This window comes from Rattus norvegicus, chromosome 3, assembly GCF_021556685.1.
Source record: "Rattus norvegicus strain SHRSP/BbbUtx chromosome 3, alternate assembly SHRSP_T2T, whole genome shotgun sequence".
Lineage (NCBI taxonomy): Eukaryota > Metazoa > Chordata > Mammalia > Rodentia > Muridae > Rattus > Rattus norvegicus.
The window spans coordinates 7,471,113-7,495,100 of record NC_141536.1 but is presented as its reverse complement, the minus strand read 5'-3'; the positions used below and the strand labels follow the sequence as shown (position 1 = coordinate 7,495,100).

At 51.2% G+C, this 23,988-nt stretch overlaps 2 protein-coding genes and 1 pseudogene across 8 annotated transcripts; all 3 read right to left on the bottom strand.

The window, feature by feature from the left end:
* Positions 1-415: 415 nt before the first annotated feature.
* Eif4e-ps4 (eukaryotic translation initiation factor 4E, pseudogene 4) lies at positions 416-1,088 on the bottom strand (annotated as a pseudogene).
* A 1,374-nt stretch (positions 1,089-2,462) lies between these two features.
* On the bottom strand, positions 2,463-5,763 carry Paepl1 (progestagen associated endometrial protein like 1). 2 transcript variants are annotated; one of them, XM_087655088.1, is made up of 6 exons: positions 5,622-5,763; positions 4,884-5,020; positions 4,575-4,648; positions 3,779-3,880; positions 3,511-3,612; positions 2,463-2,576 (listed from the first exon to the last, which is right to left on the bottom strand). In XM_087655088.1, the coding sequence occupies exons 1-6, from the start codon at positions 5,718-5,720 to the stop codon at positions 2,557-2,559; spliced, it is 534 nt and encodes a 177-aa protein (XP_087511214.1). In that variant the 5' UTR covers positions 5,721-5,763; the 3' UTR covers positions 2,463-2,556. The 2 variants fall into 2 exon arrangements, with proteins under 2 accessions (XP_087511214.1, XP_087511213.1); XM_087655087.1 differs by lacking the exon at positions 2,463-2,576 and having other exon boundaries at positions 3,444-3,612.
* A 9,047-nt stretch (positions 5,764-14,810) lies between these two features.
* Positions 14,811-17,758, bottom strand: LOC148006408 (vomeronasal secretory protein 1-like). 6 transcript variants are annotated; one of them, XR_015684926.1, is made up of 8 exons: positions 17,611-17,758; positions 17,135-17,256; positions 16,884-16,954; positions 16,543-16,671; positions 15,869-15,996; positions 15,704-15,729; positions 15,209-15,332; positions 14,811-14,967 (listed from the first exon to the last, which is right to left on the bottom strand). XR_015684926.1 is itself a non-coding variant. In XM_087655312.1 (7 exons), the coding sequence occupies exons 1-6, from the start codon at positions 17,713-17,715 to the stop codon at positions 15,704-15,706; spliced, it is 555 nt and encodes a 184-aa protein (XP_087511438.1). In that variant the 3' UTR covers positions 14,811-15,532. The 6 variants fall into 6 exon arrangements, 1 of the variants encoding a protein (XP_087511438.1); XR_015684924.1 differs by lacking the exon at positions 15,704-15,729 and having other exon boundaries at positions 15,909-15,996; positions 17,611-17,715; XM_087655312.1 differs by having other exon boundaries at positions 14,811-15,532; positions 15,909-16,005; positions 16,538-16,671; positions 17,611-17,715.
* Positions 17,759-23,988: the final 6,230 nt, after the last annotated feature.

Here is a 23,988-nt window from a genome sequence, read left to right as displayed (position 1 = left end):
CATCTAGCAGCCGTCATAAGAGGACAGCAAGGACAATGCTGTGACAGGAAAGAGAAGGTTGCTAGAAAGCTGTACTCAGACTCTCACACCAGCAAATCCGCTCCTGCATGGAGTGGAACAAACCCAGATCTCTTCCTGCTAAGGTGATAGAAATGCCCGTTCTTCTCTGAATACCGTGGAAAGGCAAGCGTGTGTGTCCTGGTAACTCTACCCGGCTGTTACAGAGTGGGCCAGGAGCACAACTGTGGGTTGTGGGGTGACGCGTACTGTAATTCTTTGATTGGGATAGTGGACACACTAGCAAGAGTTGGGGTGGGGGAGGAGAATGAACACAGAAGTACAGGCAAAGGCGAATGAGACTTCTCTTGTATCTTAGCAACACTTGGATGGGATCGGCTTCAGTACAGCTCCCAATCTCGATTGCGTGACGCAGTCTCCTGTGAGGATACTCAGAAGGTTCTTCTTAAACAACAAACCTATTTTTAGTGGTGGAGCTGCTCTTTGTAGCTGTGTCTGCGTGGGACTGATAACCGATCACTATCTTCAGAGGACGTCCTAACCTTTCCTTGTACACCCTCCCTATGTGTGTGACTGCATCACTGTTCTCACATTCAGTTGTCCATATTGCTATCTTATTACCCTTAGCTCTAACACCGACAACAGCTCCACACAGGTCATCACTGCAGCCATCAGAGGGTTCTCTAATAAGGCACAGCAGTGTCTCTAGCTAAACCTGGTCGCGGTCACTTCTTCTCTGCTCAATGTAATGTAATTAGCCATCGTCCTCCCCATGTGTCTGAATACCACCCTTAAAAAGTGAGTAGTCACAGCCCGGCATTAAATTATTAGACAGCTGGATATGGTTGCATAGAACCCAAAAGTCTTCAATGGTTTCACACTTAGAGATAAAGATTTGCTTGCCAAGATTTGCTTTTATCATTTTTTAAAAACTAGAGTGCCCACCTGTTCTGAAGAGGGCATTTGAGATAGTGCTTTGGGTTAGCAACCTCCTGAGGAGGCACTGTTTTGACCTCTTCTGCAGATGGGGGATTAGTGGTAACGGTGGTTTCTGGTTCCACAGTCACCATCTAGATTGTTCTGATCGCACAACCCAGACTGTCTCTTTTCATCAGGATCCACCCTGGGGAGACGTGGAGAAGGCCTTTGCCTACAGAGCTGCTGTCTAATCACCTGTTGAAGGCCTCCCTGCACTCCCAGCTACAACCAACACCATGCCTGCTGCCATTGAGCCAAGGACTCTCTCCATGGGACTAGTAGGAGCTTCCCTTTCCCCATCCCCCATCCCTGAACTAGACCCTACTCTGTTCTCAACACTTCCACAACTCCCAATGGCATCTGGATGTCCAAGAGCCTGAGAACCCCACGGCTCTGACTTATCCCAGGCCCAGGGAACCCCAAGGAAGCTCCAGCTTTCCCACTTCTCAGACTGCACTTCCCCACTCTGGAGAGATCTCTCCGTGCTCCTCTACTGCCCAGCAACCTTGCCCTGTGGCAGCATGGGGCAAGCACAATCAAACATCCCAAGTCCCCCCTTCCCAAGCAGCCAGACCCTGTGGCAGAGCAGATGTGGGACCCACAACCTAACAGCCAACAATAGCCCTCCCTAGTGTCCTGGTACCTGGGGCCAAGAGCAGCAGGTCTCAGCAGCTCCCCACCCAATTCATGCCAAGTGTGACGCCTTCTTCTGCACTGTCTGTTCCCCAGCCCTTTCCCCAGGCTCTGACCTATTTTGTCCTGCATAGACCAGGTTCAGGGACACTCTAGAGACCTGCACAAAGGGATGGGCCCCTACTTTGGATTTGGGGCAGGAATAGCTTGTGATAGGGTAACAAGAAGTCCAGCTTCTCATTGGTTGAGTTAGCTGACATTAGGCAGGTGCTTGCCTGCTCCTTGACTTCAAAGTTAAATTGACTTCTGAGGCAGGAAATGGTCACTCATCAGGAAAAGCCAATCCAGGGAGAGCCTGGCCTTACCTGCAGATCTTTCTGTGTATGCACAGCTCCCTGGTGATGTCCTACCCTCTACTCCTGGCCAAAATATCTCTGGCTTTGAGAGACCTGATGATGTGTCCCTTGTGTCCTAGAGGACAGAACATTCCTGACCATGGTTGATCTGGTCGTGGCTGACCCCAAAAGCGCTGGTCCAGGGTCTAGGAGGGGAAGGTGGTCAATGACCCTAGCATGGTTACAATAATGCATAACTCATGTCCCCTTGGGCCATTCAAGTGTCCTCTCTCATCTGAGATCAACCTCAGGAATCCCGATCTCCCTGTGGCCCCTCAGAGACCAGCTGCTGCCCTGGACAACAGATTTCTACCTGGGGACATAATCCCTTCCCCTCCTTGCCAGTGCTAGGGGGGGCACCACCCCTCTCTGGGCGACCTCCCTCTGAGCAGAGGAGCCCTGTGGCCTTTGGGTACAGCCAAGAAATCACTGGAGGCCTTGAGCAGATACTGAGTTTATTTATTACTCGGAGAAAAGTGGGTCAGTGTACGACGTCAGAAGCTTCAGGAGATGTGGGTCGTGGAAACGCTGACTAGAGTGTGTCACACTCACCTGGAGAAGGCAGATGCTCTGTGAATGATCTCCAATTGGTTGCAGGAACTTGCACATTCTAGAGAGCTCATGGCTCTGGATCAGTGCCCTGGAGTTTCTCTCTGTTTCTTCCTCCCAGGGCCCAGCCTCCTTCCTGCCCTCAAGTTGCTGTTCTTATCTCCTAGGCCTTTCACACCCAGGTGAGCAACATGGTCAACCGAGTTTGCCAACAGGGCTATAATTTCCCACATCCAACTACCCCTGAGCCCTGTCCCCACCTCAGAGTGTGATTCTTAGTGCCAGGGTTTTGAGGGACCTATGGAATGTCTGCACACTTTGTGCTGCGATGCTGGACCTGGGTTAATAGGGCTCACCCTGCTTTCTTGGGGATATGGATAGGCAGTCTGGGAAGTCAGGAGACAGAACTGAGGGGAGAGCCTGGACCAGGAGACCCCTGAGTCCAGGAATACAGACTGTGCGTACACACAAGATTTGTGCAGAGGTGCACACACACAATGCCAATGCATGCAAGGGTGTGTGTCCATGCACCCCAATGCCCTGGAGAAATCCTGGGTCTTTCTGGGCCCCATTAATGTTCTCATTCAGGCTGGGCCCTGGGTGCAACACCTTTTAAAAACCCTGGCTAATATACTGGGGAGTTATATATACTTTACAGATGCTCCCTGGAAAATCTGTCTGCCAGAATATGGGGGATGAAGACGGGAAGGAGTCTTGTCACCTACAGAGCTCAGGAACTACACCGTGTTGGGGATCACAGTGGACGCAGAGGTCTAGTCTCCTTTTCCTTCCAGAGACCCCTCATCAGATCAGCCCTAGTTCTCCTAAGTCCCAGACAGACCCCTCCATCCCCTCAACACTGTGGCCTACAACAGGCATCCCAGCTACTGTGGCTCGGTCCCCACAGAGGAAGCTCTACGTAGGAAGGGAAGCTTACGAGAGAAGGAAAGGTCCTCAATGTCCAGTGGTGAGATGCCTCTTCTGCATGTGTGAGAGAAGTAGTAGTCCCATCCAACGTCACTTGTGGACAGACTCCTGGCTACAGCCAACAGGATTGAATGCACAGCGAAACCAAGAGATCAGTAGGGAGGGTAATTGGGGTAGGGAGGGTGGCTCCAGCCCCCATCTCCCTGCCCTCCCCACCCGCCTCTCTAGCTTCAGACATTTTCTGCCTTCTTCAAGCTGTGGGTGGGAACAGCACTTACCATGGAGCTCAGTCACAATTAAGCTGCCCACTTTGCTTTCCAAGTCTATGATGGTGTAGTCTTCAGTAACATCCATAAAAGTCAGAAAGTTTTTGCCTTGGTCTGTGATGAAAAACCAAATGTTCATGGAGTTTGCTGGGATCCTTAGTGTCCTGGTACCCTGCACTGCCCTAGGTGGCACAGTGTGGCTCTTCCCCCACATGCTCACCTCACCTCACAGAAGCCAGCATACTGAGGAGTGCAAATCCCACCAGGTTGGGGCTGTTTCCTGCCTCTGCTTCTCTACCAGCCTCACCCTTGCTCTGCCTCCCCAGCCCTCTCTTCTCTAGCCTCTTGAGCTGGGTCTTTTTCTGGGTCAGAGAAGGGGCATTTCCAGCAAGGAGGAAGGGCTCAAGGGTCCCTCACTCTGTCTTCTGTCATCTGTCCTCCTCACCCACTGACACTGCCTGAGCGACATCTGTCCCAAAGGGAAGCCCTTACACAATACTCCAGAGCCTCAGATGGGTGAGGCTCCTGGGTCCCTTCTCCCTGTCAGCCTCCCCATCAATGCCTGACATCTGACAATGGGTCAGCTCTCTGCTGGGTTTCAGAAGGATTGTGGGAATCCCTGGGAACCCAAGGGAGCACAGTTTGGAGTCAAGGTTTTGGATTTTGAATTTCTGAAGATACAGCTGTGAGGTCTGTGGGGTTACCGTCCGTGTCATTTCTGCTCAGTCAGATCTGTACTGCAGCAGATGCCACAACTGTCCAAGTCACCATGTCACCCAGGGAGGAAGCAGTAGCTTCCTTCACTCACAGTCAAACGTATAGCGTCCAGGTGTCTCAGTCTTCTCTGCAATGTAGAATTTCTCCACACATTTTCCATCTTCTCTATGAGGAAAATAGCCTTTCTGAGCCATCCCCTGTGGGAGCTGGGTCCTAAAGCGTCACCAGACTCTCCCAGATGGAGCCCCATATGCTTCCCAGGCTCTAGGGAGCAGCCCATAAGATCAGTATCATCAAGGTCTTCTCAGGGTCTGAGCCCTGAGTCACTGAGGATCTGGGGGGTGGTAAGGAGAATGTGTCCCCACAGAACCTCGTCAGAGGTCTTTCCATGCCAAAATACCTGTGCAAGTAGGTGACGTTCAGGTTACCATTGTCCAGGAGAACAATGCCAGTCATGAAGCACCGATAAGCACCTCCTTCCTCAACGACAGATGGGTCAGTGGCAGCCAGCTTGAAGGTATGCCAAGATCCTGTCACCTGCACAGAGGAAAGTTTAATCCTGGCCACTGAGCCTGGAGAATCATCTTCCTGTGGATCTCAGTGGATCACTGCAGGAGGAGCCATGCATGTCCTGCAGAGGAATAGAGTACAGGCCTCAGCTCACGTGTTACTGTATGCTGAGAAGGAACCTTCTGCACTACTAACCGTGCTTCCACCTCACCCCAACCAAACAGGCCAGCACACTGCACCCATTGGCCATGGAGAATACTGTTAGAGTGTGGTGGCTCTCTGTTCTCCAGATCTCTAAAGAGCGATGACGTCCTCTACCATATGGAAACCTTCGGGTCTCTGTGCAGTAGGACACAAAATAGAGGGTCTGGCTACCCTGTCTATCCTATTGGGTCCCTAGGTTCAGGCTTCTCCTGGGTCCGACCATCTTTAGTGGGGCATTGCAGTGGCTCACACTCTAGGGGACCTGGTAGAGTGTCTCTGAGTCCGTGGCCTCAAGTAGAACCCCACTCCTTGGTCCCCATTACTGTGAGTTGCTGTCAAGACTTTGTAAGGTGATAGGGACCTGGAATAATAACTGAATACGTGGGCTGACTCCCTGCCTTAGCCTGAGGCCCCGGAGCATTACCTGTTCAGGTACAAAGTACGGCGTCACGGGAACATTGGTTTGATCCTGAAGTGCCCAGGTCAGGCCCAGCCCCACACTGAGCAACAGCAGGACCTTCATTTCTCTACTGTGTCTTCTTGGACTGAGCACTCACCATGTGGGTGCACAGATGCTCCAACCTTCTGTACATATACTGTTCTGAGGCCTGAAGTCCATCTACCCTTGCCCCACCCACAGGAGCTAACACGTTTGGAAGAGCATGGAGTTCAGAGGAGGATGCTGTCAGCCCTGTCCAGGCCAGGCCTGGGACACTGTGTACCTTGGCTTCTGGACTGAGGCACCTTAGTGGGTAAGCCCGGGACACTTTAGATGTGGTACCTCATTGGCCTGGAAAAATAACCAAGGGCTAAGCCCTGAAGTCTCAACAATTGAAGGCTAGGCAGGGTGTGTGTTCCTCTGGGGAGAGACCAGGGCTTCACAGAACTCGAGGCCAATGCCCTAAAGCAGAGCTGCACTTGTGCCCATGGGGTGTGACCTCTAACCTGATACAGTTATGTGGCTGTTGTCTCCTGAGGAAGCTGGGTCTTTAGGTCACTCTGTGGTGGTCGTGGGGCAGCTGAGCATGTACTTAGAGGACGGTTGGTCTTCATGGCAACCTTACTGCCAACTTTATGCTATCACCTAAATCTCTTTGCAAGATGCTGAAGGCTCTTACAAGGTGCTTTGGGGTACGTAGGTCAGGGATCCAGGCACAAGCAGGGCTGAGCTTTGGGGAGGACACCCCTCAGGGTACCCTCTGCCCTTTGCTCATGTCCATAGAAATCCTGTATGCCAGACACTTCCCCGCCATCTCATCCTCAGCTCCAGCGTTGGAATGGGAGCCAGGCTGTTCAGCCAGCAAGACTAAAAGGATTATGGCTCTAAAGGTCAGAGAATTGAACACACATGCAGAAGGGGAAGGAGATCTGAGACCCCAGTCTCCAGGTTGTAGGTTTTTCTCCCCCTTAGATGACAGAAAGGCCAAGGTAAGCCAGGGCCACTCCAGGGGTCTCAGTGGAAGTCCCACTGTGCTCTGTGATGAAACCGGGACCTCCAGCGAGGTTGTTACTCTGACTGTGGTTTTCTTTCAGTCAGCACCTGCTGCTCAGATTGCGTGGTATATATGTGTGCACATACACCAGCTTGTAGTTGTATACATTGTGAGAGAGTATACATGTTTATACGTGTATAGTATTTTTGTGAACCTGTGAGCTTATGCACTTCATATTGTAAGCATTCTTACATGTGAGAGTAAGCACGCATGTCTGTGTGGACACACATGTACAGACATCATGAGAGTAAGCATGCATGTCTCTGTGGACACACATGTACACATGTCATGAGAGTAAGCAAGCATGCTGTGTGGACACACATATACACATGTCATGAGAGTAAGCACACATGTCTCTGTGGACACACATGTACACATGTCAGTCTTTTCTGCTCGTTGAGCACTGACTCTGTCAGGAAATTCATGACTATTGGAATGTTGTAGAAATTCTCACAATCACCCGGGGACACCATGGCCTTGTTCTCAACTATGTCCTGTCACATCCACCAAAGTAGTGTGGAGGCCTGGCAGAGCAGCACAGTCTGGGGCTGATGTTGGCTCTAAGAAGAGAGTAGAGACTTTAGGTTGGGTGCACTGACACAGAAGCCAGCAAGAGATGCACAGGGTGAGGTGAAGCTGAGGTGTCATGAGGGACCTATGGGAGGACAGATGTTGCCCCTCAACCCCTAGTTACCAAGGAAGAGCTTCAGACAGGAGGGCTGGGACAGGGACCGTGTTCATCTAATTGTTGAATGCAGGACACCCAAGTTCCTGCATTAAGATGCTCCACAATGGACAGTGTCCATCACAAACATGGTGTCCGCACCATCTGGTCTGTGACACGGGTCTGGCGCCTGCGGGATGGCAGTTGGTGGGGGTCATGAAGCTCATCTGGGGATGCACACACAGCCTCGCTTGACAGGATCTGGGCTATACTCACTTCCTGCTTCTGGGTGAGGTGAGACGAGTGAAAGATCAGAAGAACAGTGTCCTCGGGGATGGGCCACAAGAATCCGGGTCTAGAATGTACTGCCAAGTTGGTCCCCAAGGTGAGAAGTGTCACTGCGTAAGTTCACAAAGGCAGGCGGGGTAGGTCCTTGTTTATTGTCCAAGACAGGGGATCTCTGGGCATCACACATCACTACCTGAGTCACTTTCTCCTGTGGCTACAAGGGGATGTCCGGGCACATTTCCCAGCTATAGGCCATCATGTGCCTCCCTCTCATGTGTCTGAGCCTGAAGTCACATTCGGATTCCTCCATAGAGAACACTGAAAGACCAGCTCATGGGAATGGCCTCACCTTGACCCAGCACTCAGGGCATCACCAGAAGCCCCTCCCACTGCCTGCCTTCCTGGGACAGAATAGTCCCACCAGCAGCCAGAGGTGGGCCTGATGCTCCGATGGAATTCCCATTCTCTTTCTTTATAAATTCAAAAACGATTTTATTCATTTTTATTTTATGTGCATTGGTGTTCTGCCAACATCTGTGTGAGGGTGTAAAAAAAACCTCCTGCAAATGGAGTTACAGACAGATTCATATATGAGCTGTCATGTGGGTGCTGGGAATTGAACCCTGGTCCTCTGGCAGAGCAGTCAGTGTTCCTCACTGCCGAGCCACTTCTCACGGCCTGACTTCCCATTCTGTAGCTCAAAAACTTCTTGATCTGAGAGTCTTGGATTAGATACTTATCCTAAGCTGGACAGGTAGCTGCAGAGCCCAGAGGATATCTGCTTCTCCTTAATCTCTTAACTCTGAGCTGAATCCACTGTGTGTCATTCATGGCGCTTACCTTAGTGGGTGGCTTAGTGCATCCAGGGATCTCAGGGTCCATGATGGCCAAGCTAACAAGGGGGCATCTCAGTTCTGGGGCTCCTAGAGCTCACCTCCTTGAGTAACGTTTTAGGCCTTGAAATAGTTCTCCTGTAAAAGTGGACATTCCTGCCATGTCGTTCTGGGTCTGGTCTATGTACTGTGGTTGCGTACTCTCCCATGATTCTTCTGGCTGTGAGCCACAGAGCGAAATGCGAGATAGGCTAAGGACGGCTGTGGAGCATCTGAGCCCAGTTTTCACAGAAGAAGAGAACTCAGCCTCTATCTATCTATGAAGTGGCCATCTGGGGACATGACTGACTAACTCAGGAGCTGCAATCCTAGCAGCTAGCTGTTAGGCCATCATACCTCTCGACAGCCTGTCCCCTCTCATGGAACCCTGCAAAGACATTTCCTGTGAGTTGTTGGCTAGCAAATTTTCTTGTGCCAGGATCTCTCACCAGGGTATTGGTGGCCACACATCCTGTCCCCCTCCTGCCTATGAATCAGGTTGGCTACAGGTTGGGGTGAAACCTCCAGCCTCCTTAGAAAGATATAGGGAGGAACTCCCACTCTGGCCAAGTGGACCTTGTTTCCTCTCTTCAGAGTCCTTGCTGCTGTTTGTCTGTTTGTCCATGGCATTAAATAAATCTTGCTAGCTCATGGAGCAATTTATGCCTTGGTGTAGAGTGTCATATCCGAGACCTCTCCAGGGCCACTTTTCTGTTGCCATTGACCCCTCTTTGCCATTTTAAAATCCAAGTGCAATCCTTGGTTGGGAGCAAAGTGTCCCCTTTGAGAGACACTGGGTCAGCCCTGGCAACTCCACTTCCTCATGATATTGGATGGTTTCCTATGACTCATCCGCATATGTTCCTTTTATGGACTGCTGATAGAACTGAGAGATCCCTCTCTTTTTGAGACAAGATTGGGAATGTATCTAGTTCCAGAGGCTCGTAGTCCTCAGTTGCACTTCCTCACTGCCTCTGATCACACTTACCTGCTGAGGCACCTATGCAGATGTGTGCTTGCTCGACAGATTTGTATTGAGATAACTTTATGATACGAGGAGGGGCCAACAAGATGGCTCTGTGGGTAAAGGTAAATGCTTTGCGAGCCTGGTGACCCGAGCTCAATATCTATAACCCACATAAGGTGATGGAGAGAATCAACTCCACAGCTTACCTCGAACCTCCACATACGTACCACGGCATGTTCACCTAAGGTACACATATACTCAATAATAAAATAGCTAATATTAATCGTAATCAGGGGAGAGTTCTAAAAAGCAGAGATGTTTGCCCTTCTTCCAGGGTTCACATCCTCCATGACCCCGTTCAGAGGTTCTTTCACATGCTCTTGGCCGGAAGCCTGTCCTGTTCAGGAGGGGATGCTGGGACAGAGAGTACTCCTTGACATCAGAAGATGTTTTTATACCATGGTCAGACATATAGTCAGACAAGAGCATGATTCAGTCTTTGAGGAGAGGACTTGGGGCCTACTTGGCAGAAGCGGAATCTCTTTGTCAGCCTCTGGAACTTAGGGTACACAGGATGTGTGGCCATCGATATACCACTCTTTGATGTATATTTCCATCCCAGATAAGATGCATCTGAAATTCTGTCAAGCTAGGGACTCGATGACTGTCTCAGCAGGGAGCCTGTTGCTACCTGTGGAAAGGGAAGAACCACTATAGATACGATGGTCTGCACAGCTGCTGTGTCTCAGATCCACTTCTGTACCACACAGCATCACTTCTGACCAAGGACCTGACTTCCCAGCTGAAGCACCTCACCAGGAACGGGACAGTGCTGCTGGCTGGCTGGCCAGAAAGCTACCCTACAGTCAACAAGCTTTCTGATACTCTCCAGGACCACCTGCTTAGGGAATAGTGCCACCCACAATGAGCTGGGCTCTGTCACCTTCATCACTTCATAACCAGAGCAGCTCTCCCTAGTCCACCAGCCCATCTGGTCTAGGTAATTCTCAACTAAAGAATTGAGTCAAGTTGACACTTAAAGCTAACCGGGAAGGGATCTCATCAAGATTTTTCTCACCATCTAATCCTCACCAGAGACCCATTCAGAAGAGTGCCACACTACCAGAGGTGGTTCTTATGAAGAAAGGGAAAGAGGAAGGAAAGAAGGGGGTGAGAGGAAGAGAGAGAGAGAGAGAGAGAGAGAGAGAGAGAGAGAGAGAGAGAGAGAGAGAGAGAGACATGGTAACCAAGGGCCAGGCTTAGTTTAGGGCCTTGTCTACACACTGGATTCTGGAAAATCCTGAAGCCTCTCCTCCTATAACTGTGAATGTGTGTAAAGACAGATCTCTCCTCTGGTGTTTTTTTTTAATCCAATGAATGAGCTACCTATTCAAAAGTGTCTTTACAATTTGAAAGAAAACTGGCCATTGGAAGGACACTGGTGATGTTCTTGTGTCTAACTGATGACCAACCAGAGAAAACTTAGCAGGACTGAGTGAAGTGTGACAACCAGAAGAAAGGGAGAACAAGTGACAGCAGAAGAGAAGATCTTCCTTAGCCCCTGGCCAGCAGGGAGGAGGGTGTGTGGTGTTCCCCAGAGTTCAGGAGGAGTCTGGGTTTGCTCTGTCCTCAAGTAAAATGAGGGTTTTAATTACTCCCTCATGTTTTATATAGTCATTTAGGGTTTTAAAGAGGAGAATAGTCTTCACACACATAGGAAAGCCTCCGTGTGCCTTCTATGGAAACCTGTGTGCTATGACGTTGTTCAGGGAGTGACATTTGAATTGGTCTGCCCCGGGGTGAGATATGCGGATAGAAGGAGAAAGCTAGAGTCTCAGCACAATGCTGTGCCAGAAAGTGCTGGAAACAGGATGGGGTCAGCCATCTTGCAAAAGGCCACTTTAAAGCACGGGTGGCTATGGGCCAGCCAGCTGGAGGAGGTAGTGGGGACACCCCAGTGCATAGCTAGCGCCCTGGATTCTGTTAGCTGACTCCATGTCTGGCTCACTTGAGAGCCTTAGGCCTCCCTTCCTTAGGTCACAGGGCTGGGCTTATAAGGTATGGCGCGGTGAGACCCTCCTTGCTTGTCCAGTGCCTGCCTTTACCTCAGCTTCGGGTGCAGAGTGGTGACCCCTCTCTTGCTTTTGTTAACAGCACTCTCTGTTGGCTGGGTCTGCTAGGTCAGCATGAAGCTGTGAGACACAGAAGCAAGGGGCTGTGCAGACCTCTGCAGAAGGGTCCAGGGGAACAACTGAGCCCTGCCCAGTCAGGGAACTGAGGGGCAGGGCATGGGGTAAGGGGCGAGGGCACAGAGTGTGCGTTTGAAACTGTGGGTTCCCTTTGTAGTTTATCGTGGCGTTGGCGGGGAGAAGAGTTCACATACTGCATTTTTCCTGAGGAAAGAAGTGGTTCTAGGCCGGTGAGCCTAGAAAAGCCTTCGGAGGAAAAGGATGGCTGCAGTTAGTGCTCCAGACAGGGAAAGGAAGGAAGAAACCCAGAGAAGAGAGAACGGGACAGAGAAGGAAGGGCAAAGGAAGGTGGGGGAAAATGGCCAATGCCCAAGCAAGATGACCCTCATGACTGGAAGACAGAGTGGGAGCTGTGGTGGATCATGAGAAGAGATTATGACTGAGATGGGGGAAGGTGTCTGCAGGGAGAGCAGAAGGATCCAGAAGGATTTGGTTGTAACCCAAAGGTAGATGCAGCATGACCCCCCCCCCCCCAGCTTTGCTGCTCTCTCCCCTGACAGCAGAGGCCAGCACTGGGGAGAGATGACCATGAGGTCATTTTGTTTTGTTTTTCACAACAGTGAATGTGGACCTATCACACGAAGGAACTCATTAATGAGTCTATCAAGAAAAAAGTCCAAGAAAGTTCTGAGACCTGATCAGCATTGGGCATTTACGGAGCCTGAAACAGCAGGGGGAGAAAACAGGGAGGGAGCAGGGAGAAGCACACAGAGTTCACAGCGACAGGCCTGACTTATAGCTGTGTCTAAGTATGTTCTTGTCTTATCACCTGGGCACCTGTCCATCCACCCATTCATTCACCAACATCTAAATATCCACCCATTTATCTGTTAAATCCACTCCACCTCCACCTGCTTTTTCACCACTGACTTCCATCCACTGATCACTCTCATCCATCCATCCACCCCCACCATTCACCCACCCATCCATCCCCCACCATCCACCCACCCACCCACACACTCATCCATCTGTCCATCTGTCTGTCCATCCACCCACCCACCCATCCACCCCCCACCATCCACCCACCCATCCACCCCCCACCATCCACCCACCCACCCACACACTCATCCATCTGTCCATCTGTCTGTCCATCCACCCACTCACCCACCCACCCACACACCCACCCATCCATCCATCCACCCACCCACCTACACACCCACCCACCCACACACCCACTCCTCCATCCACTCACCCACCTACCCATCCTTCCATCCATCCATCGAATGACTAAGCAACACGGAATGGAGATTATATGATTATGTGGTAACTCTGGCATTTTCTCTAATGACACTGAGAATCTAGTGTTTCACCCAATTGCTATTTATACAGGAACTCAAAACTGTGAAGTTCCTTCCAAACAGTCACTTTGACCTCTGAGGCTTTTAGAATGATTATGTAATTGTCATAACATTCCTGTGAACGTGGGCTTGGGGACAGTAATCAACGCTGATGGAAATATGTCTTGGTAAGATGCCCACACACTGGGCTGTGCCACATTGTCCCGTGGGGTGCCTGGGTACCACATGGACTTCCTTCTCTACCACGCAGAAGTCTGTAAAACATAAGAGAGCATCCTGGCTGAACTCCACGCATGGCTCTGATCACCCAGGGTCTGACCTCAGTGTAGTCTCACTGTTGGAGGCTCACCTCTTCTGAGGTAGCCTTCTGAGGTAGCTCCTCACCAGGGTGACCCTCCTTAGAACGGGCTGCAGCACTGCAGCCAGCAGGAGCCCACGCATGCTCTGCATGGCCGCTCTGCTCTCTGGCCTTCTGAATCTGTTTAACTCATGGAGGAGGCCCTAGGGCAGGACCCTCCCCTCTCTCACCCACACAGAAGCTCTAGCCAGACGGGAGGCCTGATCTCAGTTTGGCTTGGTCCTCATAATTAGACAGAGATAATCTATAGAATTCCTGTCAGAGGGAGATCCTATCAGTGTGGGAAGTGCTGCTTCAGGACTAGGAACCAAGAACTGTTCCAGGCCCCTTTCCCACAAGAAATACAGTTCCTGCGCCAGGCCATGCTCCCAGGCCTTCCAATTCCAGGCATGGCACTCAAGACCTTTCTAGAGCCTTTCCTTGGGGGCAGCATTCCATATCTATCCACATATGTGATCATGTGAGTGTGTATGTATGTCTGTGTACATGGTGACACCTAGGCATCAGTATGCTCATGTGTGTCTGTGTACACAAGCCATCCGTACGTCAGATTTCTGGAAATTACCAAAGCTGGTGTTTTCAAAACAACAGGTTGCTTGTCCCACACTGGAGTGGGGACTCCCTGCCAGTGGAGGACACGGAGCACATCCTCTTGAGGGAAGCCACAGAACTGTGTGAACCCCCTAAAGCCTCTGATGCTGGTAATCCCCACCAGTGATATCATACCCGGCACTGGGGAGGATTGGGTAAGAGGGTTCATAGATTAAAGAAAAATGGCCTGGATCACATCCCCCTTCCGATGGTGAGAGAGAGGGAGGGAGAGAGAGAGAGAAAGAGAGAGAGAGAGAGAGAGAGAGAGAGAGAGAGAGAGAGAGAGAGACTGGGTCCTAGCTGACCCCTCAGGCCACTCAGAGCAAAGTTTGAGAATGACCTGAGAAATAGCACTGAATGGCATCAGAGTGCTTTAGTAAGGTCGCTCCTCCACAGACTGTTTCTCCAGCTTGCACAGAGAGATTGCAAGTGTCCTGAACCCATGTGGACAATTTCTCAGTGTCCTACATACTGGATCTGGGAACCTACCCCAGGCCTGTGTCCTGGCCTCATTCCTACCTCGAGTCCCCAGGGGTCCCCACCTGCTTGGACTCTGTTGCTGCTCACCTGTGGCTTGGAGTCCCACCCTGTCATTGTCATGGACGTCCTCCTCATTTCACTCACGGCCTGAAACTTGGTCTCTGGGGTGCCACAACTATACAAGGATCCCAGGGGCTGGAGACCTGGCACCGTCTCCAGCTTCCGTGCCTCCCCCAAGCAAGGCTGGGGGTTCCAGCTCTCCTAAGTTCTTCTCACCCCATCTTCCCCTCAGGTGATCACAAGGGAGAGAGATTGAGACCACCAAGGGTCTCACACACAGGCAGAGTCACCAGGCCTGCTGAAGCTCTTTATTGAGGCGATGGGGAGGAGGATGAGGAGAGAGAGGAGAGTCGGAGGGACCAACAGGGCACTCTTTCCGCCTCCCACAGGACAGAGATTCTGGCTGTGCTCGCTGCCTTGGACTTCTTTGGAGCCTTGGTTCGCCATGCTCTAAAAAGGGGAGTTTGTGAGCAAGCAGGGTACAGTGACTGACTGGTTATGGTGGGGGGTGGGAATGTTAGGTGCTTTGGGGCAGCATCACAGGCTCACAGAGAAGCAAAACTAGCTAGTGCTGGACAAGGAATTCCTTTCTGCTGAGTTCTCTCAGAAAAGCTCTGTCCACGTAGTGGTGATTAGGCAAGGGTGTGACTGACAAGTGGAGGCATAAAGGATATGGATATCATGACCCCACCTGTCCCTGGCCATCCTCATTCAGGGCCCAGGACTTTCTGCTCCATGGTCAGAGTAGGCTCAGGGACACAGGGATGGCAGGTATACACCAGCAGGTAGGAAATCCCCAGAAGCCCTGAAGGAGACTAAGGACAGGACGTTTGCTGGATGGGTGGCAACTGGGCAGTGTATGTCAGGGTATCCCAGCGTGTCCCAGCGTGTTCCAGCGTGTCCCAGATTATCCCAGCGTGTCCCAGCATGTCCCAGCGTGTCCCAGATTATCCCAGCGTGTCCCAGCGTGTCCCAGCGTGTCTCAGCGTGTCCCAGCGTGTCCCAGCGTGTCCCACTGATGGAATGAAGAAGGCAAGCAACCCTTAATGACCCAGGAATGAAGTTCAGGGCACATGGAGCCCGGGGACACAGAAACCAGGAAGTTCCTGGCTGCAACTGAGACCTCCACGTGAAACCTGAGGCACAGTGGAATACCAAGGTTCTTCTCTGTTAAAGGGTCACTTACCTAGTTACTCTCTGGTTCACATGTTTCTGTAGGAAGCAGAAAACTCAGGGATAAGAATGAGCCCTGGACAACAGTCCATGGCTCATTTCTTCCCATGACCAAGAACTGTTGCAGGGACCACACTGTCCTCGTTGGGGGCAGGGGACATGAGAGTGGCAGACTTACTGGGGACAGAGAGAGGATCATGGGTTGCATGTGCCCTCACCCATCTGTTCAGGTATAAGCAGGTTCTCTGGAACAAGTCTCTTTAGCTGTGTGAACTCCTTAAATTCCTCCAAAGCCTCCAAATCTTCCTGGGGGTGGAAGACGGATGGGTGAGCAGAGGGAGGTGACCACATGTTTAAAAGGAGCCAGTGCCACAAAGACAGGAGCCCAGCACCAGGTGCTTCCTCATGAAATAGCCAAGGGCTGGAGGTGACCTGGTGTGGAGGGTTATCACTGAGCGTGGAGAGCATCTGAGCCATCAAAGGACCCTGGAAACCAAACCTCCCAGTGGAGGCCTGTAACTTCTTGCCTCCGACCTTAAAGGTCCCTGTACTGAGAAGGCTTCAGTCAAGTCACCACTGTCCTGTGTTATAAACCCCGCATGACACCATGAGATTCCACAGAGCATCACCAACAGCCTCTGTGGCCAAGAGGCAATGTCTTCCTCTATCCTGGGTGCTGCCTGCCAGGCTTGGCAGTTACTGCAGTGGAGGCTCAGCAAGGTAGGTGTGGCCAGCCAGCAGCACTGTGCCCTGCCCCCTGCCCAGGAGAGGAAAGCTGCTCCTCTCACACGGGGGCCTAGAGGAATGATGGGGTTGGCATGGGAATGGTGAGCTTGAGGGGTGGAAACTTACCCATGAGCTGGGTCATGGTGAAGCTCATCTCCTCCACATCCCCCTCACAGTAGAGCATGTAGTGACCCTTCACAGAAGATGGCTGCACCTGCATCTTCAGGTGGGTCTTACCCTCAAATGTGGGGGTCCCTGAAATGTCAAGGGCAGCTTACAATCTTGGGTCCCTCTCCTGACTGTCTCCTCAGTCTCTAGTCCCAGATTCTAAATGACTACTGTGGCCTGAGAGCCAAGGACTAGGGATCCCAGGACTTGCCTGTGATCCCTCCTAGGGGTGGGGCTTGGCAGGAGGCTCTCCCTTCCATGGGCTGCCAGCCACCCATCCCTGAGCTGATAACACTCACAGGCAGTGTATTGGCCAGGCACATCTGTTTTCTCCAAGATGATGGTCACTTCAAAGCACTGGCCGTACATCCTGAAATCAGAAACAGTTTGCAGTGGCCCTCTTATACCCAGCCCTCATACCGACTGGGGTCCTCACTCTTCAACCTGTTGCTGAAGTTCTTTCCAAGTAGGGGGACTTTTTAAAACTATTCATTGAGAGGTAATGGGGCAGGTAAGAGACCAACCAACCACAGGAGCCACAGACACTCACATAAATGTGACAGAAAACTCCAAGTCTCCGTTGTTCAGCACCAAGATAAAAATGGGTGAGACCTTGCTTATTGGGAACTCGTCTTCTGACACCATGGCCTTGTTGAACCACTTCCCGGAAAACTAGAAAGATGAATTTTCTCTTTGCCTAATGCCTGACCCCCCTCCCTGTGGAATACGTGCCCTCCGTCTACCATTCATGCCTGCCCATTCCCTCCCACCACCAAAACACAGAAAGTTCATTTGATGGGGACCTGCTTACTCTGAGGGTACCAGGGCCTTCTTCTAGCACACTCTCTCAGACTCCACCACTGAGCACAGGGAGGCCTGAACATACATCAGGATCCCTCAACTCCAAATTGGTCTGTTCTGTTGAGTTACCACCACAGATCACGTTGGGATCACCCTGAATCCAGAACCCTGGTCTTCCTGCACCAGTAAAAGCTGAGAGTACCCTGTGGCCCAGCGCTGACTCACATTCACATTATTGAAAGCAAGTGATGAGGAGTCCTGGGGCTGCAGGGCAGCAACCAGACAGAAGCTAACGGTCAGGAGCAAAGCCTTCATCTCTAGGGTCTGCATTCACAACCAACCAGCAGGTAGCAGGGGCAGGCGAGCCTATACTGGCCCCTCACCTCACTTGACTGCCTTTATACAGACCCATACAACATCCTTGGGGAAGATGTCAAAGAAGACCGGTTCTTCTGGGTTATGTCCACAGCCAGCTGGCAAGGGGATGTCAGTGTTTTGCGTAACAGCTTGTTAGGACTTCAAGTAATCAAGGCCATTGGTTGGAGTGGCAACCACAGTTTACAGTTCAAAGACCTGAGGGAGAATTGGAAACTCAGAGGAAAGGCCATGTGACCCACGCGGTCTGATCCTTTGTTGGAGTCTGGAGAATTGCAAGGACCACCCAGCAGTCCCTGGGGAGGGGTCAGAATGGGGAGAGAGCGGGATTTCAGACCCACTCCACCACATGTGCACCAGCTCAGCCCCTTGAGCCTCGTGCCTGCTGTTCTGTTGGTAACCTTATCCACGGGTGTCCTCAGGACACAGCTTTCCAACTCAGGGCACAGCCTGGTCATTGAGTTGTTCTTCTAGAAACAGTCTCCATATTTTCCCTTCTTGGCTTTCTCCTCCTCAGAGCACTGGCTGGGACTTCCTAAGGCCGCTGTAACAAACCACCTCCAACCAGGTCTTCACCACCTCACATCTGCTCCCCTCAGCCATGGAGGCCAGAAACTGGTTGTGGAGACTAGGCAGGCCAGAGCCACACTCCCCAAGGCTCTGGGGAGGACCCTGGGTGATCGGTAGCTCCCCATGACTCTCTTATTGTGTTTCCTTACCCACGTTCTGCTTGTCTTCACCTAGCCTCTGCTCAGCCCCGAAGGCCCCTCTGACCGCTTGTGACAAGGACTCTCGTCAGAGAATTTAGGCCACCCTAGTTCTTGCTGACCTTAGTTGAGATTGTTAATCTCTGAAGCAAGGCTTCGCTGTCCATAAGAACTCAGAGTCACACGTCAGTGGACCACATTGGCCTTCTGCACCTGGGCATCTCAGACAGTTTTCTGTGGTTTTTATTTGCCCTTGAAGGTTGAGAGAAATAGGTCTGAGATAGGGGACCAGGCCATAGTCACCATTGCACTCAGAAGGGCTCCCTTGGCTGTCCTCATCTGCTCCTGGCACTTAATCATGCAACTCCCATGCCCCACACTTTTCCTTCTGTCTGTCTATATCTGTGTCTGCGCCTTCAGCATCTCAAGTGAGAGCATCAGTCAGCCTGCTTTGGGTGGCATTCACTGCATGGCCGCTGCACTGAAGTTCTCCAGGTCTCTGAGAGAGCGGTCATGTTCTATTAACTTGAACAATAGAGGCTCCTAGATTGGGTGTCTGTCCTGGGACCCCAGACTGACCTAGCAACCCAGCGTGGGATGCAGCATCTTCCCAATGGAGTCTTTGTGTCCTGGGGCCGGGACTTGTGCTCCACATGCTCTCACTGACCTTTGGGCTCAGAATAAAAGGTGGCAGCTTGACCTGGTCATTGTCCTGTAGGAAGTTCTGAGCTGCCCCTGCCCTTCCAGGTAGGAAGGCACAAGGCCAGCACCTGTCAGGCCAGGGACCAAGATGTGGGTCCCAGCCTCCCGAGTGGAAGTCTCTGGCAACCCTTCTGTGTTGACCTTGTCCTGGTGACACACAGGCACCCTGCCAGCTGCCTAAAGAGTCCAGGTATTTGTCTGGATCTCTGAACGCCCTCCATGGCTGCACTGCGTTAGCCACATATTCAAGGACATCTCAAGGGACCAGGGTGCACTTCTGCTCATTGCTCAGTATGGTTGGTCAATGTGAGGGAGGCTTCAGTTAAGGCCCGGCAGTCCACAGAGGGACAGGAAATGTCTTAATGTCCCTTGTACATAATGTCAAGGCAGGGACACTAGAAAGGTATAGACACTTTTATCTCCCACCTGTCCTGTCCTAAAATTCATAACGGAAGCAAAGCTGCAGCTTCCAGAGCAGAAAGGGGATTCAGAGCCATGAGGGGCTGAGGGCACAAAGATTTCCCTTAGGATGGGGTCTTAAGACCCCTTCATGGTCTGCTACTGATGCATGAAAAAAAGCAGTGTAGGTGGGGACCTCACCAGTCCTGTGGACCCCACGCTGAATGGGGTGGATCTAGTGTCCCCAGTGTAGGCCACCATAGCCCTGTCTTTTGCATGGGTCAACAGCTCCGTGATCACTCTGAGGCTTCGCCAACTCCAGGCTCAATCAGGGATGGCATCACAGATACTGAGACAGATGAGGGAATTCATCACCAGTGTCGAACACCGAAAAATATTATTCGTATTGCTATTAATGCTAATGGAAAATTACTAATATCAACACTCCTTCTGATGTTAATTTTTCTGTGGAAATGCTGGGGCGTGCGGTGTGACTTGCCCCCCCATTTGAGAGCTGTGAGACTCTTCTTCCCTGGTATCCTGTGTGCCTTGAGAAAAGCGCTGTCTGTCAAGCAGTCGGCCACACTTCCCCTTGCCAACCACAGATGTCTGGAGGACGATGCTCAACAATTGCAGGACATGTCACTCGAGCACCGCTCTGGCTCCAGGAGGTGAGGCCCAGCTGTGCCTGTTTGAAACAGTTGATGGCAGACTTTTCCTCTAACACATCCGCCCCAGCCGGAGGAGCAGCAGCTTTCCTGGTGGCCTAGCAGGGGGAGAGCCATGCCTGGTGCAGAGGGGTAGTGCCCTGCCCAGGACAGATGCAGCCCTTACTGTGTGTGAATGTTTGCTATGGTGGGTACACACACCCCTTTTCTAGAGGCAGGGTGGATTCCTGAGCTCCCTTTGTGAGCTAAGGGGTCTCTTACTGTCTGCCCTGCTGTGCCTGCTGTCTTATGGTTCAATATTAGATTCAATAAAAGACTTCTTCAGGGGTTTGGCAGGATGACTCATTGGGTAAATGCATTTGGCATCAAACCTGACAACCAAAGTTTGATCCATGTGAGGCTCATGGTAGTGAAGAACAGTCTGCTGTAGTTGTCCTCTGACATGCCCGGCTATGACATGGTACACGCACAAGCCCTCACACAATAAATGCAATCTAATGAAGAAGAGGTGTAAGGGATGTCTCATTCGGTCAAGTACTTGCCTCATAGGTATTGCCCCACTTGGTATAGTTCTATGTCTCATGCCTCTGAGCTCTGTTCCCAGAACCCGTGTGAAAGCAAGGCACAGTGACAAGTGGTAAGCGCCTGTGATCCCTGTGTCAGATAAGAGGCAGACAGGTGGATCCCTGGAGATCACTGATCAGCTAATCTAGCAAAGTTCCAGGGCAGTGAGAGACTGTCTCTCAAACAAAAGATGGAGAACGCCTAAGGACTGACACTAAAGGCTGTCCTCTGGCCTACAAACACATCCCCACACACCCTGCCCCCCGACACACACAGATACACACAGACACACTCACAGAGAAACACACAGACACACATACACAGAGACACATACACACTCACAGAAACTCACATGGACACACATAGACACACACAGACATACACATACATACAGAGACACACACAGACCTACACGCAGACCCAAGCACAGACACAGTCACAGAGACACATAGGGACACACACAGACACAGAACACACAGACACACACAGACGTACACACATATACAGAGACATACAAACAGACATACACACAGATGATCCAAACACAGACACACAGAGTCACACACAGACCCAAAGACAGACAGACAGACACATGCACACACACACACACACACACACACACACACACACACACAGATACACACAGAGTTGTATGCAGAGACACAAAAAGAAACACACACAGAGATAAACACACAGAGAATTATACACAAGGAGACACATAAAGACTCACACAGAGAAACACACACAGGGAGATACAGATTCACACACACACACAGACACACTCATACATACACACAGAGTTGCACACACAGAGACACACACAGTCACATACAGAGAGACACACGAAAATACACAAAGAGACAAACAGACACATAAACACACACAGATTCACATACAGAAACATATACAGAAACATACACAGAGATACAGACACACAGATACACTCACAACCACATACCCACAGACGCACACAGACACACACACAGACACACACACAGTCACACACAGAGGGAAACACATACATAGAGACATGCAAACCCACACGCACACGCACACACACACACACACACACACACACAGAGACACACACAGTCACATACAGAGAGACACACGAAAATATACAAAGAGACACACAGACACAGACACACAGACACATACAGACTCACATACAGAAACACACACACACACACACACAGACACACACAGTCACACACAGAGGAAACACATATACAGAGACATACTCACAGATACACACACACACACACACACACACACACACACACACACACACACAAGAAGACAACACAGGCGGTAGGCGGTGTGTTCCTGCCTATTTTCTTTCCCCATCACGAATAGAGTAGAATGAGCTGGTCTAAGGAGTGGCTAAGATTTGACTTTTGTCAGACAATGGCTGAAAAGCCACAGCAGCTGAGAAGCAATGGAGAGAGAGGCAGGGAAAACAGGAGTTGGAGCCCTGGGGGAGACAATAGCCACTCCCAAGACAGGAGCCAAAGCAAAAACAACATGTGGCAGCATGGCAGGGGTCATACAAACAAGAAGGAATTAGAAGGTCCCGGTGGATGGCCAGGGCAGTGCTAAGATCGAGTGCAGAAGGAGAGAAATTGATAAGGCTCTTAGATCGAAAGACGGAAAACTGTAAAAGCCAGAGAAGAGGGACTGCAGACAGCAGTGCGAGAACAATCCTGAGAGTGGCCAGGATGTAAAGGCCAGGGTCTCGGGCAATCAGGTCTAGAACCGTCGTCAGTGGATGGACAGTCCCGCCCTTCTGGGCCTGCACAGAGCTGTCACACATCACTGTAGGGCCAAAGGTTTCAGGAGCCATGAGCGCCCTAACACTGGGCAGTGCCACTTGCTCCTGGTTCCATCTACTGCTGCCCCTGCCACCCATTGTGACCTGCAGCTTAGAAATACAACAATAGCCCCGGGACCAGCTTAAGAAGAGCTTCTTCCTGGCCACAAGTTCTATCCATCTGGGAGCATTACCAGACCCAGGGGCAACCTGGACAGCTCCTGACAGCAAGAGGAGTCCTTGATTCTCAGGGGTCAGACACTTAGATCTGGACTACAGAGGGGAAGAAGCCACAGGGTGTGACTGACACCAGCACAGCCTGGGACCCTGTGGCCCGAAGATCGTCCAGTCTCCCCGAGTCCCACTACAATACAGCGGCTGCTGCCGGGGTCCTCGGGATCCTGAGATCTCAGTTCCTTCCAGGCCCCTCTAGGCTGTGTTTCCTGAATTGAATCTTCTTCTAAAGAGCAGCTACAGTTTGCCCACAGCTTCCTGTGGCTGTGCAGGATCTCCTGAGATGCTGTGACCAGGAACCACGTGGAGTCATCACCCAAGCTTCCTGCTGACACACAGAGCGATGCTACTAGAGGTTGTCAATAATGGCCTATTCTGGAAATATTCAAATCTTCTTCTAAAATCAGAAGTAAACTTGCTTGGTTTTCTTCTCACACCCAGCACACAGTGTTTTAGGCACCATCATATGGAATTTGAGAGTGTGGGTTTCAGTCTGTCTTCTTTCCTGCTGCAGTCGTCCCAGTGACAAGGCTCCAGGTCAGCTGTGACAGCCGCACCTCACAAACATCATGTGCTCCACAGGAAACCCTCAGGGCTGACGTCAGAGAGATCGGCACCATCTCTGTTTAACCCACAGTTGGGCTGGTTCCATTCGCAGATGAACCGCGTAGATTTATTCTACAAGACAAACCACCCTTCAATCCAGCGGTAACCCCACTCCCACCACATGTCACCCCCAAATTCCAGACTGCCTCCCCTTCAGGGTCACCTAGTCCTTATTTCACAGCATCTGGGAACCAGACATCCTTCCTCTGTGTATGTCTCCATGGCGTATTACAGATGAAGCCTACGGGCTGTGACCTGTCATGACGATGCCTTGACACCAATGCTCAGTGTTCTGTGTATCTGCAGGTTGTCCAGGTCAGTGCTGGGTAGTGACTCACTCTGGGGACACTCTATAGATGGCCCCGCCATTCCTAGCTCTAGGTCAGTATGAAGTAGGCCTCCCTGTTGGTTATAGTAGAATCCTTTGCTTGCCTTTTTGCACGGATCCCTGACAGAAACTGCTACACAACATGTTGACTATTTACACCTACATAAAGATGTCACAAACTGTTTTCCAAATGTGTTTACAGACATTGTG